The sequence below is a fragment of the Capricornis sumatraensis genome, chromosome 11 (assembly GCF_032405125.1).
Source record: "Capricornis sumatraensis isolate serow.1 chromosome 11, serow.2, whole genome shotgun sequence".
NCBI lineage: Eukaryota > Metazoa > Chordata > Mammalia > Artiodactyla > Bovidae > Capricornis > Capricornis sumatraensis.
In genome coordinates this window covers 83257761-83279205 of record NC_091079.1, presented here as the reverse complement: position 1 = coordinate 83279205, position 21445 = coordinate 83257761, and the positions used below count along the sequence as shown (strand labels likewise).

Here is a 21445-nt window from a genome sequence, read left to right as displayed (position 1 = left end):
AAGTAAAGCCAAACTTTATTTAGATGACAAGCTTGCTCTAAAGCAGACCATCAAAAAATCACTTGTGCTTCCATGTTAGTTAAAACTTGGTTTAAACAATTCCTGCAAAGAAAAAAGAAGAAATGACTGAAACATAATAAGAGAAAATTTAAATCCAAAACAACAACAAAAACAGAGTTGTAAGAAGGATCTAAAAAGTTAACAAATGAGTCAGCACACCCTAATGTTGGAGACACTGCGATGTTCGTCTAAGGGGTAAGGGAACTGACAGGAGCACAGTGGTTAAGGATAAATCTGAAAAGAAGAGAGATGAGCAGGCTAAGAGCATAAAGGCCTGATCATCATATCCTCCCAAGAACCAGAAAACTAAGGATTTTGAGAAACAAAAATCTAAGCTACAAATTAGAAGAGAAATGGGACTTTTACTGGGTCCTTTGAGTTTTAGTTCAATGGGTTGCACATATATTACATTACACTAGTAATACTACTTTCTAAGGGCATTGTTAAAAACTCTAACATTAGTATCTGATCAAAACTGTATAAACACATCAGTATCTGTATGAGAGAAGGACCCCAGCTTGATTTTCAGTTATTAATTATCAGTTCCTTCTTGTATTCCCATCTTGGGAAGATGGGACTTAGAAAAACTCAGCTTGCAAAACCTTGGAAAACTGAGCCCATTCTTCTATAAATGTTCTCTGTGGAAGAGAAAACTAGATAAGGAGTAGACAGAAGCAATAAATGATCATTCCCCAGGGGCCTTCCTATGCAGGAGACTGTGCCGTTCGAAAGGGAGGCAAGTTACTCCTGCCTGTTAATTTGTTAGTGGAGAGTGTAAGTAGGTGTGTGTGTGCACATTGTGCAGATGTCCATGTGCATTAGTGTGTGAGTCAGAGGGACATGGATGGGACTGATCAATTCAGTCTATGAACTTCTGCTGCACCTAGCAGCAGGATATACACTCCCATGAGTGCTGTCAGTCTGGAAATGGTATGCAGTGCTGATATATGTCATAGTCTTTCCTCCTCAGCAAAAGAGAAGAAAACAGAGACAAAGAGATGGGATACCTACACTCTGAAATTCTCCCAACTTGGGGGTCGGAGCCGTTGGGAGGGAGTCAGTCCTCATCCCTTTCTGCCCTCTCCAGATGGCCAGGGGAGAGGCAGAGTTCTGACAGGAAGGAAGGAAGAACTGAAATCAGACTGCCGCCTGATACTCACTCTGGATGTTGTGGGAGGACACGGTCTTTTTCAGAGACAGGGTGGAAGCAGTAGACTTGAAATTTGTGAACGATGGTGTGGCTGCCCGGAAACAAGAGGAACAGGGAAGGGATCATCAGCAAAGCCCTCCAGAATCAATCTGTGACGGAAGACCACAGAGCAGCCCTGGAAACAAAGAGCCAAACGTACCTGCAAACAGCTTTCTTTCCAGCTCCTCCTGAATTTTAAGAAGAATCCGTTCCTGTTCTAAGGCTTCTATGTACTTTGAGTAGCACCAGGTTGGCTACAAAAACAATTTGCAAAATTAATTTTAGAGATATTTGCCCCAGGAAATAAACTGAAGGTAAGACAGCTTGTATCAGCCCCTTCCTTTAAAGGCCTTTTAATGTCAAAGAACAGAATACAGAAAACGTGCACATGTCATAAATTTATATGAATTTTCACAGAGCTTACCAATTTAACCTCGGTACGACTAACTGTCATCGGTCTACATTCATATAGATATATTTATGATGAAGTAAAGGTGTTTCTCTTTAGCCTTGATCTAAATTTTAATAATTTCATTTTTCTTCTAGTTTTATTAAGATATAATCAACATATAGCACTGTTTAAGCTAAGGTGTATAATAATAATGATTTGACTTATACACATCATGAAAGGATCACAAGAGGTTTAAAAAACACCTTTCATCACATATAGATGGAACATTAAAGAAATAGAAAAAATTATTCCTTGTGATGGATGAGAAGTCTCAGATTTTCTCTCTTAACCGTTTTCAGTTGTAACATATTATATTTATATAATATATAGTAAAAATTAACAAAATAGTAAAAGAAATATAAAGATATTTAAATATATATTAAAGTATATGTATACTTTAATATATATTTAAAATATAAATTTATCTGTCCCTTCTCCCCAACCTTCCCCCCAGCCACCATAAGCTCATTCTTGGAGTCTCTAAGTCTGCTTCTGTTTTGCACATACGTTCGTTCGTATCCTGTCTTTTTAGATCCCACATGTAAGGGGTGTCATGCGACACTTCACCTTCTCTGTCTGGCTTCACTCAGTATGACATTCTCCAGTCCATCCATGTTGCTGCAAATGGCATTATTTCAATCTTTTTAGTGGCTGAGTGATACTCCTTTGTAAATACACACCACATCTTCTTTATCCATTCCTCTGCTGTGGACATTTAGATTGCTTCCATGTCTGTCTTACTGTAAACAGTGCTGCAATGCACATTCGGATGCATGAATCATTTCAGACCGTGTTTTTCTCCAGATACCTGTCCAGCAGTGGGACTGTAGGACCATATGGTAGCTCTATCTTTAGTTTTTTAAGGAACCTTCATACTTTTCTCCACAGTGGCTGTATCAATTTACATTCCCACAAATGGTGCAGGAAGGTTCGCTTCTCTCCACGCCCTCTCCAGCATTTATTGTTTGTGGACTTTTTGGTAATACTTACTCTCGCAGGTATGAGGTGATATCTTATTGTACTTTTGATTTCCATTTCATTATAATTAGCAATGTTGAACATCTTTTTATGTGCCTAAAGGCCATCCGGTGGTCATGTATGGATGTGAGAGGTGGACTGTGAAGAAGGCTGAGCGCCAAAGAATTGATGCTTTTGAACTGTGGTGTTGGAGAAGACTCTTGAGAGTCCCTTGGACTACAAGGAGATCCAACCAGTCCATTCTGAAGGAGATCAGTGCTGGGTGTTCTTTGGAAGGACTGATGCTAAAGCTGAAACTCCAGTACGTTGGCCACCTCATGCGAAGAGTTGACTCATTGGAAAAGACTCTGATGCTGGGAGGGATTGGGAGCAGGAGGAGAAGGGGATGACAGAGGATGAGATGGCTGGATGGCATCATTGACTCGATGGACATGAGTTTGAGTGAACTCCGGGAGTTGGTGATGGACAGAGAGGCCTGGTGTGCTGCGATTCATGGGGTCGCAAAGAGTCAGACATGACTGAGCGACTGAACTGAACTGAACTGAATGGCCATCTGTATATCTTCTTTGGAGAAATGTCTACTTAGCTCTTCTGCCCCTCTCTTTTGAGTGGGCTGTTTGTTTTGATGCTGTCAAGCATGTGTTGTTGTTGTTCAGTCACTAAGTCATGTCTGACTCCTTCAACCCCGTGAGCTGCAGCATGCCAGGCTTCCCTGTTCTTCACTATCTGCTGGAGTTTGCTCAAACTTATGTTCATTGAGCCGGTGATGCCATCCAACTGTCTCATCCTCCATAGCCCCCTTCTCCTCCTGCCCTCAATCTTGCCCAGCATCAGGGTCTTTTCCATGAGTCAGCTCTTCACATCAGGAGGTCAGAATACTGGAGCTTCAGCTTCAGCATCAGTCTTTCCAATGAACATTCAGAGTTGATTTCCTTTAGGATTGACTGGTTTGATCTCCTTGCAGTCCAAAGGACTCTCAAGAGTCTTCTCCAGCACAATTCAAAAGCATCAGTTGTTCATAACTCAGGCTTTTTTGCATAGTTCTTCTGTGTATTCTTGCCACCTCTTCTTAATCGCTTGTGCTTCTGTTTGGTTCTTGCCATTGCTGTCCTTTATCATGCCCATCCTCACATGAAATGTCCTCTTGATATCTCCAATTTTCTTGAAGAGATATCTAGTCTTTCCCATTCTATTATTTTTCCTCTTTTTCTTTGCATTGTTCACTTAAGGCTTTCTTATCTCTCCTTGCTATTCTCCGGAATTCTGCATTCAGTTGGGTATATCTTTCCTTTTCTTCTTTGCCTTTTGCTTCTCTTCTTTTCTCAGTTATTTGTAAGGTCTCCTCAGACAACCCTTTGCCTTCTTGCCTTCCTTTTCTTGGGGATGGTTTTGGTCACCACCTCCTGTACAATGTTACAAACTTCTGTCCATAATTCTTCAGGCATTCGGTCTACTGGATCTGATCTCCTGAATCTATTTGTCACCTCCACTGTATAATCATAAGGGATTTGATATAGGTCACACCTGAATGATCTAGTGGTTTTCCTACTTTTTTCAACTTAAGCTGGAATTTTGCAATAAGAAGCTCATGATCTAAGCCACAGTCAGCTCCAGATCTTGTTTTTGCTGACTGTATAGAGCTTCTCCATCTTCGTCTGCAAAGAATATAATTAATCTGATTTCTGTGTTGACCATCTGGTGATGTCTGTAGTCTTCTCTTATGTTGTTGAAAAAGGGTGTTTGCTATGACCAAGGCGTTCTCTTGGCAAAACTCTGTTAGCCTTTCCCCTGCTTCATCTTGTACTCCAAGGCCAAACTTATCTGTTACTTCAGGTATCTCTTGACTTCCTATTTTGCATTCCAGTTCCCTGTGATGAAAAGGACATCTTTGGTGTGAGTTCTAGAAGGTCTTGTAGGTCTTCCTAGAACTGTTCAACTTCAGCTTCTTCAGCATTTAGTGGTTGGGGCATAGACTTGGATTACTGTGATACTGAGCAGTTCACGAGCTGTTTGTAAAATTTGGAGACTAATCCCTTATCGGGAGAAGGCGATGACACCCCACTCCAGTACTCTTGCCTGGAAAATCCCATGGACAGAGGAGTCTGGTAGGCTGCCGTCCATGGGGTCACTAAGAGTTGGACACAACTGAGCAACTTCACTTTCACTTTTCACTTTCATGCATTGGAGAAGGAAATGGCAACCCACTCCAGTGTTCTTGCCTGGAGAATCCCAGGGACGGGGGAGCCTGGTAGGCTGCTGTCTATGGGGTCGCACAGAGTTGGACACGACTGAAGCGACTTAGCAGCAGCAGCAGCAATCTCTTATCAGTCACATCATTTGCGCATATTTTCTCCCAATCTGTGGGTTGTCTTTTCATTTTGCTTATTGTTCCCTTTATTCTGCAAAAGCTTTCGAGTTTAAGTAGGTCCCATTTGTTTATTTTTGTTTTTATTTCCCTTATTCTGGGAGATAGACCAAAAAAGATATTGCTATGATTTATGTCAAGAGTTTTCTGCTTACGTTTTCCTCTAGGAATCTTATAGTGTTTGGCCTCATATTTAGGTCTTTAATCCATTTTGAGCTTATTTTTGTGTGTGGAGTTAGAGAATGATCTAATTTCTTTCTTTTTTTTTCACATGTAGTTATCCCATTTGCCCAGCAACATTTGTGGAAGAGACTTCCTCTCCCCTTATTTTTACACTGTGTTTCTGAAACTTAATGCTAGTCATTTGCTAATAAATGTTATTCTAAATGGCATTAGGTATCACACACTTTTAAATATATATTTTTCAATATATGGCTTCATAAAATTGGACATTTATCTCAATAATAGCTTCATAATCTATCAGTTATCTTAGCTGGGAGGCTGAACACATTTGACATTTTGCTTACCAGAAAGATTGTTTCTTAAGCTAGTATTAGCCTATGATATAAACACTTTTAATATCAGTCTTTAAAAATGTACATAACTTATAAAATTTCTGGGATACTATATTAATGTATGTTATAAATATAAACATAAAAATTGTACATATATTAGTTGCTGATCATGTATTATCAAAAAGATATATTAGCTATTGATCATATATGTACATATATTCATTTTTGATCAATTTTATGACCACTTCAAATAATTTAAAAAATTGATACTAGCATTTGAAATTCTTCTTTCTTCTCTTGACCTAAGACTATATCAACCTACATATATCCTTATATATATGATTATCTCTTTTCAAATAAGATAGTTATCTCAACTTCTGCCACTAAAATCTTCTTTGTATGTATCCAGAAATTATTTTCTCTGATTACGTTTTTCAGGATAAGCCGAAATTGTAATGTTCTCTGAAGACTCAAGGAAACTCTATTTCAGTCTCTCCTCATGGAATTTTAGCCTCAATTTCAAACAAACATATATCTATTACTTTAAAAATAACTCAGCTACTCCATTACACTATCCAATACTCTAGAGAAGAAGTGATATCTTTGATATCTTTCCTGCTTACCTGTCGGCCGTATGCTTGCATGCCTAAACCTGGGTCACTAGTTAAAGTAGCTGTTTTGAGAACAGATCCTGAAGTACTTGAATATTGTTTGATTCCATCCTGTAAAATTATATTAAATTAAATTATTCTAAAAGGGGGGTTATTAAGGACACTTACTACAACAATAAGATAATATCTTTATGACATGTAGTATGCTTCACATACTATATTTAATTCTACTCTGTTATATAAGTTCTCTTACTATTTCCATCTCATAGGAAAAAAATGAGGTTTTGGGAAGTGAAGTGGTCTCCCTGAGGTATTAGAACTGATCAATGGTAAGTAAGGCCAGGATTCAAAACTAGGTAGGCTCACTCTAGAAACTGCACTCTTATCTATTATACTATACTGCCTTGGATCAATAATGCCTTACAATTATATAGCTGAATAACCTACAAGTTCTTTTATTCATATCATTTCAATTAATCCATCTCACATCATATGAGGTTAATATTATCACTATCTGTTGATAGATAATTTTGAGGTTAAGAGGGTTAAGAGTCATGCCTATGGTTACCTAGGTAAACCCAATGCTTTTCATAGTAAGTGATTTTTTTCAGAAGATAGATTTTCATATTACAAAAAAATCATGAGTTTCCCATATTCACTTTTCCAATATTTTCTCATAAGTCTTCATTGACTATAGCATCTTGGAACAAACTTATACTCTGTTGGTCTTCTTTACTTTATACTTTCTGTGTTAAAATAAATGCATGTGAGAAATCTGTTGTTACTAGTTCAGTTCAGTTCAGTCACTGAGTTGTGTCCAACTCTTTGTGACCCCATGAACCACAGCACACCAGGCCTCCCTGTCCATCACCAGCTCCCGGAGTCCACCCAAACCCGTGTCCATTGAGTCGGTGATACCATCTAACCATCTCATCCTCTGTCATCCCCTTCTCCTCCTGCCCTCAATCTTTCCCAGCATCAGGGTCTTTTCAAATGAGTCAGCTCTTCACATCAGGTGGCCAAAGTACTGGAGTTTCAGCTTCAACATCAGTCCTTCCAATGAACACCCAGGACTGATCTCCTTTAGGATGGACTGGTTGGATCTCCTTGCAGTCCAAGGGACTCTCAAGGGTCTTCTCCAACACCACAGTTCAAAAGCATCAATTCTTCAGTGCTCAGCTTTCTTTATAGTCCAACTCTCACATCCATACATGACCACTGAAAAAACCATAGCCTTGACTAGATGGACCTTTGCTGACAAAGTACTGTCTCTTCTTTTTAATATGCTGTCTAGGTTGGTCATAACTTTCCTTCCAAGGAGCCAGTGTCTTTTAATTTCATGGCTGCAATCACTAGTAAGTGATGGCAATACATTTACTGTATATAGTACAAATATTTAAATTAAAATTCCTATGTTTTCTTTAGGATTATTTACTCTACAAAATGATTTTCAATATTTGTACCTAACCATGTTATCATTTACTAGTTGACAGATACAGACAGATCAGAATATCACTTCTGGACACTTGCATTTCCATAACCAAAATGTAATATGGATGATACAAACGTACATTCTGGATTTTCTGGAGAGATAGTAATTTAAGATTTTCTCTACTCTCATTCACACTATATGTTCCAACTTTTGTGTCAGACAATATATTTACCAAAGCAAACTTTGGTAAAGAAAATACTTGGGATGACACTTAGAGAGCTGTGAAGTTCTTCCTAAGAATTTGAGATACAGTAAGAGATCTTCTTTATATCCTCCTTACTTCTATAACCTCTATTCAACAAGTGTACATTTGAGAACTTCCCAAGTGGTACGGTGGTAAAGAATCTGCCTGCCAGCCAATGCAGGAGACACAGGAGATGGGGGTTCAGTCCCTGGGTGGGGAAGATTCCCTGGAAGAGGAAATGGCAACCCACTCTAGGATTCTTGCCTGGAAAATTCCATGGACAGAGGAGCCTGGTGGGCTACAGTCCTCAGGGTCGCAACAAGTCAGATATGACTGAGTGGGCATTCACGCATACATTTAGAACTATTTGTTGAATAGTTGGTAAAGAATCTGCCTGTAATGCAGGAGACCCTGGTTCGATTCCTGGGTTGGGAAGATCTGCTGGAGAAGGGATAGGCTACCCACTCCAGTACTCTTGGGCTTCCCTTGTGGCTCAGCTGCTAAAGAATCTGCCTGCAATGAGGCAGACCTGAATAGAGCTTACTATTTAACTCAAATTTACCTTTTCTTTGAGATCCTTTACTTTCCCCCCACAAATAATTAATTACTAAATTTCTGGGATTTCAGTTTTTTGTTTATATTCTTTTCAGTTAAGTATATATGTGTGTGTGTTTCTGTCCTTACACTACATGTAAATTCTATATTCATGTTCCTAGCATATATAAAAGGGATAAATAGGTCATCAATAAAATTCTATGTAGTAGATGATCAATAAAAGTCTGGTGAAAGAAGGAAGAAAGGGATTAGGAGAGGGAGCTCTTTTTTGAGAGACTATTTAGGCCACATTAGTAAAAAATGCAGCAGGCTCACATAGGACTCATCTGATTGGTGAAGTTATTCACACGTCACAGATGTAATCAGAAAAAAGCTCCAAACGTACTTAAGTTAGACAACATTCTATTTTTTCCTCCCTAAATGAACCCTTCAAATATATTTTCTTCCTGAGCCTACCAAATTAGTATCACAATTCATGTGGCTCAGTCAGACACGTACTTGCCTCAAGGGTCTGAAGAAGGTAAATATGAGGGTTTTTATTTAGTGAACTCTGTTTCTTGTCAGATTATATAGATTGGGCCAGATGCATAGCTGGTTTGAGGGAGAAATCAGCTTTTGTATTATATGATCTGTCACTTATTACCCAAACCACTGGAAGGGAAATAACTAACTGCAGAAATTTTTAAAATAAATAATCTAAAACTAATCATATTTAAGTGTAATAACATTTCATTTCTATACATGAGCTGTGTGCTCAGTCATTCAGTCATGTCTGACTCTTTGTGACCCCATGGACTGCAGCCCACCAGGCTCCCCGTCCAAGGGATTTTCCAGGCAAGAATCCTGGAGTGGGTTGCCATTTCTTCTACCAGATCTTCTCAACACAGGGATCGAACCCCATGTCTCCTGAGTCTCCTGCATCAGCAGGTGGATTCTCTACCACCAGCACCACCTGGGAAGATATAAGTCACTCATAAGCTGTATATGAGTAAATATTTGCCCTATGATTAAAGAACTTTTAATACATCAACAAAAATATGTGAAGTCATATTGTGAAGAACTGATTCAGTGGAAGCAAGATTTTACAGACACCTCTTCCTATTTTCTTGCTCTTAGGCCTTTCCCGATTCCCACTCTATACTGGAAATACCCTCAACCTCCCAATGATAGGAAACATCAACCAAAGAGAAGCTTTTGAAAATCTGGTAATTTTTTGCAGTATCATTCATCTAAAAATGTTATTATATATTAAATGCTTATTAAAATATTTCTAACAATAGGATACGAATAATAACAATACCATCAAAGCTTAAGAGACACCACGTTTCCAGCACCTCTGCTCCCTTTTGTGTCGCCCTCCCAATCACATCATCTGTCTCCACCCAACCTATAAAGGTAACCACTGTACTGAACTTTGTGTTTATCATTCCTTCTTTTTATAGTTTATCACATTTGTATTGATTCGTTTTATCTGAATTTTAACTTTATATAAGCGGAGTTGATGTCACATTTTTGCAACTTTCCCAGCCAACAGCACATCCCCAATGTGTGTCTACGTTTAATATTGTAGGATCGTTTATTTGCTTTCCATCACAGCAAGTGTTCTACTACTTGAATTTATTTTTAACAATCTCCTGTTAATAGATATTTGGATAGCTTCTGATTTTTTTGCTTTTGAAAACATGGGTGCTATAAACCATGTGCATATCACCTGATATCTGTGTCCATAAATTACTCTAGGATATATGTATTTACAAGTAGATTGGATAAATTGAAGGCTAAGTGCATCTTTTAATTTACCAGATAAAGTAAAATTGTTTTCTAAAGTTCAATCTACACTCCCATCCATAGTGTATTAATATTCTGACTACTCCCTATTATTGGTGGTTGAGAAAAATATAAGACATTTTAAAATGAGCAGAAAGTAACAGGTGTATCCCATAAAACCACTGCAAGAATAAAACAAAATGAGAAGTCCAATATTTTAGTTGATAACAGTACTCTCCAAGAAATCCAATCATGAATCATAAAACTCTAACATAGGAGCCCAAAATGGATAAAATATTCCTATACAAACATTTGCATATATGACATAAAACTCCAAATCCTAAATGCAGAAACTCAGAACAGAAACAGATCAAAACATATTAAAAGGAAAATGTAAAATGACTGTTTACTGAACTTAAAAAAGATTGAAAAAACCAAAAATCTCTCAGAAATGAAGTACCCAAGGTATCATGAATATGGATCATAAAGGAAGTGCATATATACATATATATACACAAATATATGTAGCATTAATATAAATCCCCCTCTTCCAAACTTGGCAAAAGATATAAATATGCAGACTCAAGAACTTGAGCAATCCTCAAACAAAGAAATCTGCATAAGACATATCATATTCAAAATTCTGAAAACTAAACACAAAGAATCTTGAAAGCAGTGAGAAATAATAGCTTACATAAACGAAAAAGAAAGAACAAAACAAATCTTGGAACATCAAAAAAGAAGAAAAATGGAGCAAAAGGAGGGGTAATCACAAAGGACTTTCACTTTGAGTTTCCTGATTTATGTTTAACAGTTGAAGCAAAAATTATAAAATTGTCTGATGGGATTCTCAATATATGTTGAGAAGTATTTAAGATAACTGAAAACAGGTGAGGGGAAAGAGACTTAAAGGGAGGTAGTTTTGAGACCCAAACTGGTAAAATGTCAACACCAATAAATTGAGACGTTATGCTTGTATAAGGTAAACTGCTGAAACATCTAAACAGAGATACACCAAAGTGAAATTCTAAGAGATGTACAAGTAATACACAGGAATATAAGACAAGGAAATAGAAGAAAGAAGAGAGGGAATAAGCAAAACAGAAAGTACAATGACAGATTTAAAAACTAACATATCAAGAACTATACTAAAGATGCACAGACTAAACATACCAATCAAAAGGAAGAGATTGGTAGAGCAGATTAAAACCAAAAACCAAACACTACCATGACCCAACTATATGCTGTCTATAGGAAACTTAATTCAAATATAATGATACAGGTAGTAATGTAAACAGATGGAAAAAGATACCATGTGAAAATCAAGATACCGAGATGATACTATAGCTTTAGAGAAGTTTGGCAATTCCTCAAAAAGGGCCAAAAATTCAACTTCTAGGTCCCAAGAAAAATTAAAACATGTCTATATATATAAGGTTGCATAAGAATGTTCACAGCAGCATTACTAATGAAAGCCAAAAAGTGGAAACAACCCAATACATCAACTGATGAATGGATAAGCAAAATGCATTATAACCATACAGTGTAATATCAGTTAGTCATAAGAGTAACTGATAGATTACAGTTACTGATAGATCACACGCTACAAGATAGATGAACCTCAAGAATGCCATGTTAAGTGAAAGGAGCCAGTCATACAACCACATACTGTATTATTTCATTTATATGAACTGTCCAGATACAGAAAGTAGATCAGTGGTTTCCAGGGGCTAGGGAGGAAGGAGGAAAGGGGAGTGATTGCTACTGGGTATACAGTTTCTTTTGGGGGTGATGAAAATGTTCTACAGTTAAGTAGCAGTGATAGTCACACAGCTCTGCAAATATACTAAAGCCATAAAATTGTGCACTTTAACAGTGTAAATTTTATGGTATGAGAATTAAATTTCAATAAAGCTGTTATAAAATAAAAGCATTCAAATAAGAATAAGAAGGAGGAGGAGGAGACAGCAGTGGGAGTGACACGTAACATTTTATTGTAATAGCCCCAAACAGGAACTAGCCAAATGTCCTTTAGTGAGTGAATGGCTAAACTGTGGAACAATGTACTACAGAACACTACTCAGCAATAAAGAGGATGAACGACAGACACACATGAAAACGTGGACTGATCTCCAGGGTATTCATGTTGAGTGAAAAATGCCAGTCTCAGAAAGTCACATATTGTATGATTCCATTTATAAAACATTCTCAAAAATGACAAAATTATATAAATGGGGAAAAGATTCATGGCTAACATATCAGGATAATTGGTTGGAGATGACTTACAGTCACAAGGAACATCTTTGTGGTGCATCTTGAATAGAGTGTTGGTTACTTGAATCTACACATGTGACAAAATGGCACAGAACTATACACACACCTTGTATCAATATCAATTTCCTGATTTTACTATTGTAATAGCAAGGTGTAGCCACTGGGGGAAACTGGGTGGAAGGTACATGAGACCTCTCTACTATTTTTGCTATTTCCTCTTGAGAGTCCCTTGGACTGCAAAGAGATCCAACCAGTCCATTCTGAAGGAGATCAGCCCTGGGATTTCTTTGGAAGGAATGATGCTAAAGCTGAAACTCCAGTACGTTGGCCACCTCATGCGAAGAGTTGACTCATTGGAAAAGACTCTGATGCTGGGAGGGATTGGGGGCAGGAGGAGAAGGGGACGACAGAGGATGAGATGGCTGGATGACATCACTGACTCGATGGATGTGAGTCTGAGAGAACTCTGGGAGTTGGTGATGGACAGGGAGGCCTGGCATGCTGCGATTCATGGGGTCGCAAAGAGTCAGACACGACTGAGCGACTGAACTGAACTGAGGAATGTTAATTATCTCAAAATAAAAATTTTTTTCTAAAAAAATTAGAATTTGAGATTTAAAAAATAGCAATAACATTATCTTGAATATGAAATACTTTGGAATAAATTTCACAAAATATATTCAAGATGTCACAGAAAATGCAAAATCATTGATGAAAGAAATTAAAGAAGAACTAAACAGAAATAAACTGTGTTCATGGATTAGAAAACAAAATGCTTTCTAATTTATGACATAAATTCTCAAATTGAACTATAGGCTTACTACAATCCTGATACAATATCTCAATAGTTAACATGTGAAAAATTGTTCCATCTTATTAATAATTGCATGCATGCTCAGCCGCTCAGTCATGTCCAACTCTTTATGACCCCATGGACTGTAGCCCACCAGGTTCCTCTATCCATGGGATTATCCCAGCAAGAATCCTGGAGAGGGTTGCCATTTTTTCCTTCAGGGGATCTTCCTGACCCAGGGATCTAACCCATCTCCTGTGGCTCCTGTATTGGCAGGCAGATTCCTTACCACTGAGCCACCTGGGAAGCCCTTACTAATAATTAGGAGGATAGAAATGAATGCATTAGTATGAAGACATACCATTTGTCATCAACAGATGGACAAAAATTTGGAAGTCTGAACATACCAGATGAGGAGAAATAAGAACATAGACTGACACACATTCATACTCTATTACTTAACCATTCCCAAAACATTTTAATCACATGAATATGGAGGCATTTACAGGAATGCCTCCATATATAAATCGAAAAAATACAATAAAGAAATAGTTAAATAGTATATTTATGCATATGATGGGAATGCAGCAATTAAGCTGAATAAATGAGATCTATCTAAGTAGAGCAGTGTGGGTAGAATTAAAAACAACACTAAATTTAAAATGCAAGATGTAGAAAGCACAATATGTGCTATAGAAAGAACTATGTCTCTCCCAAATTCGTATGTTGATGTCCTAACTTTCACTGTGACTGTATCATGAGGTAGGGTCTTTAAGAGGTTGCTGTTGTTCATTTCCTAAGTCAGGTCTGACTCTGTGACCCCACAGACTGCAGCATGCCAGGCTCCTCTGTCCTCCACTATCTCCTGGAGTTCATTCAAATTCATGTCTATTGAATCGGTAATGCTATCTAACCATCTTGTCCTCTGCAGCCCCCTTTTCCTTTTGCCTTCAATCTTTCCTAGCATCAGCAGGGTCTTTTCCATTAAATCAGCTCTTTGCATCAAGTGGCCAAAGTACTGGAGCTTCAGCCTCAACATCAATCCTTCCAATAAATATTCAGGGTTGATTACCTTTAGGAATAACTGGTTTGATCTTCTTGCAGCCCAAGGGACTCTCAAGAGTCTTCTCTAGCATCATAATTTGAAATCATCAACTGTTTGGCACTCAGCCTTCGTTATGGACCAACTCTCACATGTATACATGACTACTGGAAAAACCATAGTTTTGACTATCTGGACATTTGTTGGCAAGTGATGTCTGCTTTTTAATATGCTGTTTAGGTTTGTTGTAGCTTTTCTTCCAAGGAGCAAGCATCTTTTAATTTCATGACTGCAGACACTGTCCTTAGTTACTTTGGAACCCAAGAAAATCTGTCACTGCTTCTACTCTTTCCCCTTCTATTTGCCATTAAGTGATGGGACCAGATGCCATAATCTAGTTTTCTGAATGTTGAGTTTCAAGCCAGTTTTTTCACTCTCCTCTTTCACTCTCATCATGAGGCTCTTTAGTTCCTCTTCACTTTCTGCCATTAAAGTGGTATCATTTGGGTATCTGAAGCTATTGATATTTTTCCTGGCAATCTTGATTCCAGCTTGTGATCCATTCAGCCTGGCATTTTGCAGGATGTATTCTGCATATTTGGAGAAGGAAATGGCAACCCACTCCAGTATTCTTGGCCGGAAAATCCTGTGGATGAAGGAGCCTGGCAGGCAATATAGTCCATAGGGTAGTAGAGTCAGACAGAACTGAGCAACTCCACTTTTCATTCTGCATATAAATTAAATAAACAGGGTGACAATATACAGCCTTGTCATACTCCTTTCCCAATTTGGAGCCAGTCTGTTGTTCCATGTCTGGTTCTAACTGTTGCTGAACACAGGTTTCTCGGGAGACAGGTAAGGTAGTCTGGTATTCCCAGCTCTTCAAGAATTTTCCACAGTGTGTTGTGGTCCACACAGGCTTCCCCATAGCCAGTGAGGCAAAGCAGATATTTTTCTGGAATTCCCTTGCTTCTCTATGATCCACCGGATGCTGGCAATTTGATCTCTGGTTCCCCTGCCTTTCTAAACCCAGCTTATACCTCTGGAAGTTCTAGGTTCAAATACTGTTGAAGCCTGGCTTGAAGGATTTTGAGCATAACCTTACTAGCATGCGAAATAAGTGCATGTGTATGGTAGTTTGAACATTCTTTGGCATTGCCTTTCTTTGGGATTGGAATGAAAATTGACCTTTTCCAGTCCTGTGGCCACTGCTGAGTTTTCCAAATTTGCTGACATATTGAGTGCAGCACTTTAACAACATAATCTTTTAGGATTTTAAATAGGTCAGCTGGAATCCCATCACTTCTACTAGCTTTGTTCATAGTAATGCTTCCTAAGGTCCACTTGACTTCACACTCTAGGATGTCTGGCTCTAGGTGAGTGATCACACCATTGTGCTTATCTGGGTCATTAAGACCTTTTTTACATAGTTCTGTGTGTTCTTGCCACCTCTTCTTAATCTCTTCTGCTCCTCTTAGGTACTCACCGTTGCTGTCCTTTATTGTACCCATATTTGCATGAAATATTCCTTTGATATCTCTAATTTTCTTGAAGAGATCTCTAGTCTTTCCCATTCTATTGTTTTCTCTGTTTCTTTGCATTGGTCCTTTAAGAAGGCTTTCTTGTCTCTCCTTGCTATTTATTCTCTGGAACTCTGCATTCAGTTGGGTATATTTTTCCCCTTTCTCCCTTGCCTTTTGCTTCTCTTCTTTCCTCAGCTATTTGTAAAGCCTCCTCAGACGACCACTTTGTCTTCTTGCATTTCGTTTTCTTTGGGATGGTTTTGGTCACTGCCTCCTGTACAGTGTTACAAATCTCTGCTCATAGTTCTTCAGGTACTCTGTCTACCAGATCTAATCTCTTGAATCTATTTGTCACCTCCACTATATAATCATAAGGGATTTGATTTAGGTCATACCTGAATGGCCTATTGGGGTTTCCCTGGTGGCTCAGATGTGGGAGATCTGGGTTCAATCCCTGTGTTGGGAAGAACCCCAGGTTTAATCCCTAGGTTGGGAAGATCACCTGGAGAAGAGAATGGTTACCCACTCCAGTATTCTGCCTTGGAGAATTCTATGGACAGAGGAGCCTGGCAAGCCTCAGTCCATGGGGTCACAAAGAGTCAGACATGACTGAGCAACTTTCACTTTCACTTTGAATGGCCTATTGGTTTTTCCCTACTTTCTTCAGTGTAAGTCTGAAATTTGCAATAAGTAAGGAGCTGATGATCTGAGTCACAGTCAGCTCCAGGTCTTGTTTTTTCTGGCTGTATAGAGCATCTCTGTCTTTGGCTCCTCACCTCCCCCTTCATAGATCATAGTCTTGTCGTGATGAAGGGGCCTGCATAACTCAGTGAAGCTATCAGCGAGGCCATGCAGGGTCACCCAAGACAGACCAGTCATAATGAAGAGTTCTGACAAAACGTGGCCCACTGGAGGGGGACACAGCAATACACTCCAGTATTCTTGCTGCAAGAACTTCATAAACAGTTTGAAAAGGCAAAAAGATATGATACCAGAAGATGAGCATCCCCAAGGCTAATACGCTACTCGGGAAGAGCAGAGGGCAATTACTAATAGCTCCAGAAAGAATGAAGAGGTTGGGCCAAAGTGGAAAAGATGCTCAGTTGTGGATGTGTTTGGTGGTGAAAGTAAAGTCTGATGCTGTAAAGAACAATATTGCATAGGAACCTGGAATGTTAGGTCCATGAATCAAGGCAAATTGGATGTGATCAAGCAGGAGATGCAAGATTGAACATCGATATCTTAGGAATCAGTGAACTAAAATGGATGAGAATGGGAGACTTTAATTCAGATGACCATTATACCTACTACTGTGGGCAAGTATCCCTTAGAAGAAATCGAGTAGCCCTCATTGTCAACAAAAGAGTCCGAAATACAGTACTTGGGTGCAACTTCAAAAATGACAAAATGATCTTGGTTCATTTCCAAGGCAAACCATTCAACATCACAGTAATCCAAGTCTGTGCCCCAACCACTGATGCCGAAGAAGTTGACATTGACTGATTCTATGAAGATCTACAAGACCTTCTAGAGCTAACACCAAATAAAGGTGTCCTTTAAGAGGTATTTAGGGTTAAATGAGGTCATAAGGGTAGGGTCATAATCCAAAGGAATTGTGGCTTTACAAGAAGAGAAAGGATGAGAGCTGTCTTTCTCTCCCCAACTTGTGAGGACACAAGAAGGTGGCCTGGTACATGCCAGGAGAGGTCTCACCAAGAATCCTATTAGCTGGCACCTTGAGCTGGGACTTCTAGTCTCCTGAACTATGAGAAAGTTAATTTCTGTTGTTTAAGCCATCTATTCTGTAATATTTTGGTATAGTAGCCTGAGCAGACTAATAAAATATGGCACTATTTATGTAAGTTAAAGTGCATACAAAATAGTCCTCTGTATCATGTATGAATCCATAGACCCATATAAAACATTATCTTAAAAAGGAGTTGTTGAGAACATATGCAAAACTTAATGGTTGCTCTTGGAAGTGGGGAAGGTAATAGAACTCAGGGTTGGGGGCTTTCCTGGTGGCTCGGTGGTAAAGAATCCACCTGCTGTGCAGGTGACGTGGGTTTGATTCCTGATCCAGGGAGGTCTGACATACTGTGGAGCAACGGAGCCCGTGCGCCACAACTGCTGAGCCTGCGCTCTAGAGCCTGGGAGCCACACCGAGAGGAGCCACCACACTGTGATTAGAGGGAAGTCCATGCAGCAACGAAGACCCAGCACGGCCAAACAGGTAAATGAGTAAAACTATGCAGTAAAAATAAGAAAGAGCTCAGGACTGGGCTGAAGAGGGCACAGTGTTCTGCACTATTTCACTTACAAAGGAAAAATGAAGAACTAATGTAGAATATGTTAACAGTGTTTATGTTGACCTGGGGAAATATGAGGGTTATAATTATATTACTTTTATATCTTTAGATATATTTTAAATTTCTTTTAAGAAAGAGAATAGGGGTGAAGCTTATAAATAAGATGAAATATGTTACTTGTTACCCCTTCTCAAGTAAAAAAATAGATAAAGAGATAGATAAATTGATAACTTAACGGACAGACAAAGAGGCAGCCTGGCCAACTTACGACTCCTAAGTTTCACAGTCAGTGTATCATTCTCTAATTTTAATACTGAAAATGCTGTCCCAAGTACATAATACTATTTCATTCATTCCCAGATTTATTTGGTAAATAATGATTAATAACTGAACATGTGCTGGATAGTGGTGGAAGTATTTAATAAGACAGATGGTATCTTTGAGGATCTCAGTTCAGTGAGAAAGACATATGCAAAAACTTATTCATAAGACAAATATAAAGTGCTCTCCAAGAGAGGTACATTGATGAGATGATATTTGAGATTTTTTTTTTAACTTCAAAACAAGTCTGAAACTTCTGACTGAAGGCTTAAAAGTCACTAAAATCCATACTTTATAATTTCTCTGTATTTTGCTCATCCCAAATTCTACAAATGTACACATAGCATTTGCAGAGAAGAAACCAATTCTGAGTCCACACTGGAACCATTTCTTTGACTTGCTTTTGGTTGCTTTTGTTATTATAATCATACAGAATGGCCTGCCTCAGAGAATCCTGCCCCTCTGCCTGACTGTTAAAGTGCTTTGGGTTCAGAACCCTGTCCACCTGTAGATGGCAGGAAAGAAGAATTAACACATCCCCTGCCTAAGGCTTGCCATTGTAGGAGATGTTTGCAAGATTAATGGCCTTTTTTATTTTGCTTCCTCGTCTCCCCCAATCTCTGATCTATAAAAATCTGGCATCCAGACCTCAATACGATGATTATTTTGAGGCACTAGTCTGCTATCTTCTGGGTCAGCTGGCTCCCTGATTAATAATGTCTCTTCCTTTCCTCAACCCCTCAGATTCATTGGCCTGTCATGCAGCAAGCAGAGACAGCTTGGATTCAGTAATAATATCACATACCTTTTAAAAGTCTGATTAAACCCCAAATGATTCCTGTCTCACCTTTACAAATTTTTCATCTTCTATGACTGCCATTTTCTTTTTCTGCTTACTATATTCTTGTCTTCTCTCCAAAACACTCATAATTTTTTCATCAGTTAAGTTCTTCCTAAACTCACAGAACTGAGGCCAAAATTTAAACAGAACTCCAAAAATTGTCATCTGTATAAAAAACAAAGTATGTCTCAGATTACAATTTTATACAAATGTACCAATTTAAACTCTAATTCACCATAATAATGGATTAACTATTCTATCTTTAATATACAGCATGTTTCCTCCAACTTATTGTCTCCAGACATCTTGGTATAATTTAGCTCGGCACATGCTTATCATCAATGTTTTTACTACCAACGAGAGAAGTCTTTCTTTTAAAAAAACATACACTTAAATACAGTTAAAAGTCACTTTATACTTTATGTTTCCCTAACCAATTGATTGTATTAATAAAGAATCCATTAGGTCTTTTTAAATAAGAAATATATGTTTTCTTTTAAAACTTACACCAGTTGATCTGCCACACACTCGGCTGTTTTATGCAAGTATTCCAAATATTCAGTTCATCAAGGGGGACTCCTCTCCACCCCTCCTTTCCCTTCTTTTAGAGAAAGGAAATACCATTTTGCCTCTGGAAAAGCTCTTAAACAAAGCTGCAGATCTAAGAATAAATCTTGAGTAACTTTTAAATGATACAATCTCTCTTTTATGTGAGAGCAAGAAAAGTAACATTTAAAAAGCAGAGTGGTATCCTGGACAAATGCTTTCTATGAGGATACTCTACATTAAGTGATTAATTGCGATATTTATAGACATAAGAATTGTTGCTCAAATTTTCATGCCAAGTTTTTCCATCAGTTCCAGAGGCATACGTTACTTCCAAGAAGGTAGGGCTTGCCACATCAGATCAAGTCCAACATCTTGTTGCTGGGAATGGACTTTATCTAATGCCCTGGAGAAAAATGAACCATCCCATTAGGCTCTAAGCCAACTTTTCAGGAGGAAAGTGGAGTGTTTAGAAAGTAAATGCTGCAGTCATCAACAGAGTCCTGAACATCATGATACATTTCATCACTCCTCCTTTCTGTACATGAATATCATTAGTAATTCTATAATTATTTACTCCCTTTAAGATACCATCTTGTCACTGAATTCTGTAGCCTCTTGGGATTGTGAACACAAAAGCTAAAGATGATAGGCTTTAAAAAAGGAGAAGGCAATGGCACCCCACTCCAGTACTCTTGCCTGGAAAATCCCATAGATGAAGAAGCCTGGTAGGCTGCAGTCCATTGGGTCGCTGAGGGTCGGACACGACTGAGCGACTTCACTTTGACTTTTCACTTTCGTGCATTGGAGAAGGAAATGGCAACCTACTCCAGTGTTCTTGCCTGGAGAATCCCAGGGGCGGGGGAGCCTGGTAGGCTGCCGTCTATGGGGTTGCACAGAGTTGGACACGACTGAAGTGACTTAGCAGTAGCAGCAGCAGGCTTTAAAAAAGTTTTCATCTACCATGGATTTTGGGGCTTTCCAGGTAGCATTAGTGGTAAAGAACCCGCCTGCTAATACAGGAGACATAAGAGCCGCAGGTTCGATGCCTGGGTCTGGAAGATACCCTAGATGAGGAAATGGCAACCCATTCCAGTATTCTTGCCTGGAGAATTCCTTGGCAGGCTACGGTCCATAAGGTCACAAAGAATCGGATATGACTGAAGCAACATAGCATGCACGCCATGCTTTTACGTAATCCCCTGCTCCAATGTTAAAGGATCATGGTAGTTTTTATATGAATTTCTTAAACACTCCTCTTCCACCTCCATTTACCAACTATTGACCCTACTTCTCAGTTCGCTCTCCAAAATCTGAGTCACTTCCAGCTCTCAAATGTATTTGTCACCTAGAAGGCTTCCCAGTAAAAATTACCCTATTAGGGCACACTATTTCGAGGCAGACATAAAGTTTCTCTATTTCTGGGAATCCTTGAAGGTTCAGTGGTTAGGGGTCCCCACTTGCAGTGCAGGGGGCATGGGTCTGATCCCTGGTTGGGAAACTAAGATCCTGCATGTAGAACAGGGTGCCTGAAAAAAATTGCTCTATTTCTGAAAGTTGCAGTTAATAACATTCATATTATTTATGAAAATTACCCTGTACCTCCAGAACCTTAAAAGACAACCAGAC

General features: G+C 38.7%; 1 protein-coding gene across 1 annotated transcript in view; it reads right to left on the bottom strand.

Moving 5' to 3' along the window:
• Positions 1 to 1197: 1197 nt before the first annotated feature.
• RGS22 (regulator of G protein signaling 22) overlaps positions 1198 to 21445 on the bottom strand; it is a 137585-nt gene continuing 117337 nt past the window's right edge. The window contains exons 23-26 of the mRNA XM_068983437.1: positions 19277 to 19435; positions 6182 to 6280; positions 1410 to 1503; positions 1198 to 1301 (exon numbers count right to left, since the gene is read on the bottom strand). Of these exons, the coding sequence (XP_068839538.1) occupies positions 1198 to 1301; positions 1410 to 1503; positions 6182 to 6280; positions 19277 to 19435 (456 nt within the window). The remainder of the gene's footprint in view (positions 1302 to 1409; positions 1504 to 6181; positions 6281 to 19276; positions 19436 to 21445) is intronic.